Source organism: Arctopsyche grandis, chromosome 2, assembly GCF_051622035.1.
Source record: "Arctopsyche grandis isolate Sample6627 chromosome 2, ASM5162203v2, whole genome shotgun sequence".
In the NCBI taxonomy this organism is placed as follows: Eukaryota; Metazoa; Arthropoda; class Insecta; order Trichoptera; family Hydropsychidae; genus Arctopsyche; species Arctopsyche grandis.
Window position 1 is genome coordinate 33,319,195 of NC_135356.1, and position 5,021 is coordinate 33,324,215.

At 30.9% G+C, this 5,021-nt stretch overlaps 1 protein-coding gene across 1 annotated transcript; it reads left to right on the top strand.

The window, feature by feature from the left end:
• Positions 1-1,119: 1,119 nt before the first annotated feature.
• On the top strand, positions 1,120-3,437 carry LOC143922383 (juvenile hormone acid O-methyltransferase-like). The gene is made up of 5 exons (XM_077445607.1): positions 1,120-1,139; positions 1,223-1,410; positions 1,455-1,791; positions 2,848-3,128; positions 3,250-3,437. Exons 1-5 carry the CDS (start codon positions 1,120-1,122, stop codon positions 3,435-3,437), a joined length of 1,014 nt encoding a protein of 337 aa, XP_077301733.1.
• The last annotated feature ends 1,584 nt before the right edge of the window (positions 3,438-5,021 follow it).

Sequence of the window (5,021 nt, forward strand, 5' to 3'; positions counted from 1 at the left end):
AAAATCTTATAACTATAAGATTAGTCGTGTTTAAGTGGTTTATATTACAAATACCGAGCGAAGCCGGGTAAAACCACTAGTATATAATAATATGGAGTGGTTATATAGATATAACAAAATTCTATAATTGGGCTCTTTATGTTTATGCATTTCTACATATGTTGTCTGTTAAGTTAAATAAATAAATATAATAACAATAATCAACTTTATTTTTGAAAAAATTTCAATATTCAAATTTATATTTTGTATTACGTAAAAAGTCAAAAAGGCGCCTTCAAAGTCAAAAGGTCAATAAGGCGTCAAAAGGGAAATTTTTTTCCAAAAATCTTCACATCGTCAGCAAAAATCGTCAATCAAATTGTTTCACTAAAAAAACTATCAATTAACTTAATTTCTAACGACTGTCTTTTTACTAGCCTCTTCTTACCTTTTTGGGTTTCAGTGATTCTAAATTTGGGTTTCTGTGATTTTATCCGATCGTTTTCAAACTTTGCCATTTTGCTTGGTTTGGTCATCAATATACATATTTACTTTATCTATGCACGTAGTAACAATAGATGAAGATTTGTGATCATGAGAAAATTCTAACTCGAGATTTTGACTCATTCACACTATTTTTTCTACTCTTTAAATATGTGTGCTCTTCACGACAAAATTCAAATACATACATATAATCCTTGTATCAATGGAAAGTGGGATCTTTTCCTCATAGAAAAGTCAAAAATGTTGGAAAAAAGCCACACGGTTTTTCCACACCCCCGAACGTATCAAGCTGAAAATTTATACTTGTATTCTTTACATATATGTATACTAACTTAGAGTGAGTACATATGTATATGGTTTTTGATCAGAACGCAATTTTATTAAATAACTTAAACTTTTTTGTACCGAACTCGTCACACATGAAGATTAAATCCATCTCATTCTTTGTTTTGTGACAGATTCAGATTGATCCGATTTCGTAAAATCGTAACTTAAAACCTTTCTTGAAAACAAAAAATAAACACGAACCTTCGGAAAATATACGTTACAAATCTGTTTTTGATATAAAATAAAGTGGACGGACCTTTCTAACAATTCGCTCCATGGGACGAACAATTTCTAAAAAAACCAGTACGAATGGTCACCTCATATAAGATGTAGTTATACGTCAAAACTTATTCGATAATCTTTGCAATGGTGAATTTAAAATGTAAGGAACAACTTCTGGATGACTTGAAAGTGAACACCACAACCAGGATGAGTTGAAAATGAACGAAAACGAATGCGCACCCTATCGGGTGAGTGACGCGGGTGGGCCTGCGCGCCACAGTTTGGACACCACTCTCAAATTGAGCGGCTATATAAGACGAATAGCTGGTTTCCAACGAGCGACAAATGCACCAACGTCCTCCGACAGTGGATTGGTTAGTTCTGTGCTTCGGACATGTTCAACGCAACACTCTACCACAAAGCCAACAGTCTTCAGCGTCGCGACGCCACCGACGTCCTCGACAAATATCTGCATCTCGTCAAATGGAGGAAAGATGGTAAAGATGTGGTGCTGGACGTCGGATGCGGAGAGGGTGACGTCACTATTAACATCTTGCTGAAAAGGCTTCCGATTGATTTCCACTCGTTGACCGGTGGCGATTTGTCCGTCGAGATGGTGGACTACGCCAAGAGCTTCTACGCCACTGATAAAATTGATTTCATTCTCATGGATATCGTGGCCGAGCCCAAGCCTGAACACATTAATAAATACGATCATCTATTCTCGTTCAACTGTTTGAATTGGGTGCAAGATCAGGCGTGAGTTTTCAAATGGCAATTCCGTTGATTCCTTTCATCTAATATTTCATTCATTGTTTATATCAATTAAAAACAATCTAAATACATTTTGCAGTATTTTAATTAAATTTCTTGATTTTTTATTAACATTTGAATTATTACTAATATAAAATCTAAGATTATCTTAATTTTAAAAACTAAAACAATGTATAGTAAAATTTATAGTTTTTGTCACATCCTTATTTGAACATGTTTTTCCCTTTTTTTATTTTATTTTCAAAAATAATATAATATTTCTAATGTTTATATGGCCAATTTACTACATACTTAAACCAATTTTTTTTTACAAATCATTTATCCGTTTATTACTTAGTCATTTTAACAAAATAAATAAAAATGCATATGTTATCAGAATTGATAAAGGTTTTTCGTTCCAAATTGACTCTTTCTCATTGAAAATGAAAAAGGTTGAATTTGTAATGAAAAAGGGTCAATTTGAAATGAAAAGGTGTCAATTTAGAATGAAAAACCTACATTAATTCAGTATGAAATGTTGGCTTTTATTTCATCAATTTTTGTTTTTAGTTTCGCGATAAGTACATACATACATACTTTTTGATGAAGCCTGTCTTTCTTTTAAGAATGTAGTATAAAATTAAAGTATCCAAAATTAATTTTTGAATACTTTGACCCCTTTTTTCAAATTTTTCAAATTGACCCCTTTTTATTGTCTATTTGGAATCAAAAACCTATATTAATTTATCCTAACTACAGTATGAAATGTTGACTTTTATTTCGTATATTTTTGTTTTTAGTTTTTCGATAAGTAAATGCGTACATACTTTTTGATAAAAGCCTGTCTTTCTTTTAAGAATGTAGTATAAATTTAAAAATTAAATAAAATTAAATTCAGATTTTCTAAATTTATTTAAAATGCCGAAATACTATAATAATTTTGTTATTCATTAATCATAAATTAAATTTTTCTGAACATATATTTAACTTTGTATAATTCTATATTACATTTTCAATAAATAATAAATAATCTCCATGAATTGTTTATATATGTATTTTCAGATCTGCTTTACGATCGATGTACAATATGCTAAACGACACGGGCGATTGTGTGATAACCTTTACAGCAAAAAATCGTATTTTCGATGTATGGAAACTTATGTCGGAAGATCCAAGGTGGGAACAGTACATGAGAAATCACGACATGTACATATCACCATATAATAACTCCTTAAACCCTGCAGCAGATTTTAGGAAATTACTATTTGGAGCTGGTTTTAAAAATGTGAAAGTGCAAGTTAAACATAAAACCCACGATTTCATCGGACTGAAAAACTTACGAGGTATTTAAAAATTATAATAAAAACAATTCTCAATATAATGAATCATCAAATATATCTAGATGTTGTAAATACATATTTCACACATAAGTTTTCATATAATTTTATCTTTATTTTTCCAAAGATTCTGCAGCAGCAGTTAACCCATTCTTAAAATATATTCCTAAAAATCTGCATGAAGAATATTTGGATCATTATGTATATTATGCAGGTGAATTGGGTTTTTTAGAAGAAGACAATAATAATATTAGTGAAAAAGTACTTATACAATCAAATTACAGTTCCTTGATTGCATACGCCTCAAAAAGCTAAATAAATCATCGGTTTTTGTTCAATTATTAATATTTATGTAATTGCCATAAACTCGAGTTTTGATAGAAATCTTGAATAATAGGTAGTATACATTTAATTATAAATAAAATCTCAATTCATATAAATTAGTTCTTATTTAATCTGTTAATAATTTTTTTATTTGTTATATTATGTATAAAACAACCATATTTGTTATTTAATTAACACCTTACCGCCCGCTTTGACGCGTGGATTGTTTTCACCCATGTCCGGAAATGTGCGCGACTATTTTCACCAGAATCCGGGCCGATTTCAGTTTCAATAGAAAAAAAGCCTTTTTTGTGCATTTGATTACTTCTAGAATAATGATCGTATTGTAATGATATTTTGAAACAGTGTTCATTATATCACTCTGCAAACATCTAAAAATTAAAACCAGGGATTTTAAACTGGAGTACGCGAATTAATGTTAAAAAATAATGAATTACGTAAATGTCATCCGAATAGCCTATGAATATAAAAATAGCATAAAACTGAAGTTTGTAGTAGTGGACAGTAATAGACAGATCATGGTAAATCAAAATTCCAAAAATGTGAAGAATAAAATCATTTTTCACACATTTGAAAATGAGACAATTTGTGATAATTTCGGAATAATAGTTGCTTAGGATAATGTTTAAATAGGATATTTGAGTTTAATTTAAATTAACTGTAAAGTATAAGTATATTTTTTTAGTATCCCAAATCAACTAGTGAATCCTTGAGAACAGTATCATCTGTGTTTTAAATTTTTTAAAGATCCGGTGTTTCTTTAACTTGCATTTTTGTAAAGCAATATTTTGGTTTTAAAAAAGGCAACTATTTTTAAGAGGTCATAAAATTTATTTTCCAAGAATTATTCTCAAACTGTATTTTTTATGTAAATACATTAACAATTTTGATTCGGTGATTCTCTAACTTTTTTATTTAAAAAATACTCTTTAGCCATTAATAATTACGAGACGACATTTTTTTTTTTGTAAATTGCGAAAGTTCAAGACCAAGATGTCAAAATAATAATTTTAAACTCGGTGTTTCTCAAAGATTAAGTATTAATCTTGAAAAAGTATGGTTAGTGTTAGACAACACCAGCATCCACCGTATATACCCCAGAAGTGATACCAGCATACCCCAGAAGTGATACCAGCATACCCCAGTGAGTGAGCTGGTTGAACGTACAAACCATATTTTTAATTACTTACATTCATACTCACCAATGATGAATCCCACTGAAGAAGTTGCAATATTTAAAATATGATTAAATATTGACTAAGGTAACCAGCCTTTTTTTATACAAAAAATATTGTTGCGTACACTCGGATTAGGCCGAGTAAGTGCAATCGGATTAGGCCGAGTAGCATCCCAGAGACTGTGTGACCATTATAATTGGTTTCGAGGATTATCTCCCCCGAATGCACTTAGTGGGAGTAGCGGTAACTCAGGGTCGCATTCCGGTAGAGTTCTCAGAACCCACAGCGGTAGCGTGGGACATCTAGTACGTGACCATAACAATAGGCAAGCAAATCGGACGTTGAAGATGCCCTGAGAGACCTATCCGTTATAAGG

Bases quoted from the DNA above. Each gene is read 5' to 3' on its own strand.
- LOC143922383 (XM_077445607.1), top strand. From the start codon at position 1,120: ATGGTCACCTCATATAAGAT. The intron at 1,140-1,222 runs GTAGTTATACGT...ATGACTTGAAAG, and splicing joins ATGGTCACCTCATATAAGAT to TGAACACCACAACCAGGATG. The intron at 1,792-2,847 runs GTGAGTTTTCAA...ATGTATTTTCAG, and splicing joins AATTGGGTGCAAGATCAGGC to ATCTGCTTTACGATCGATGT.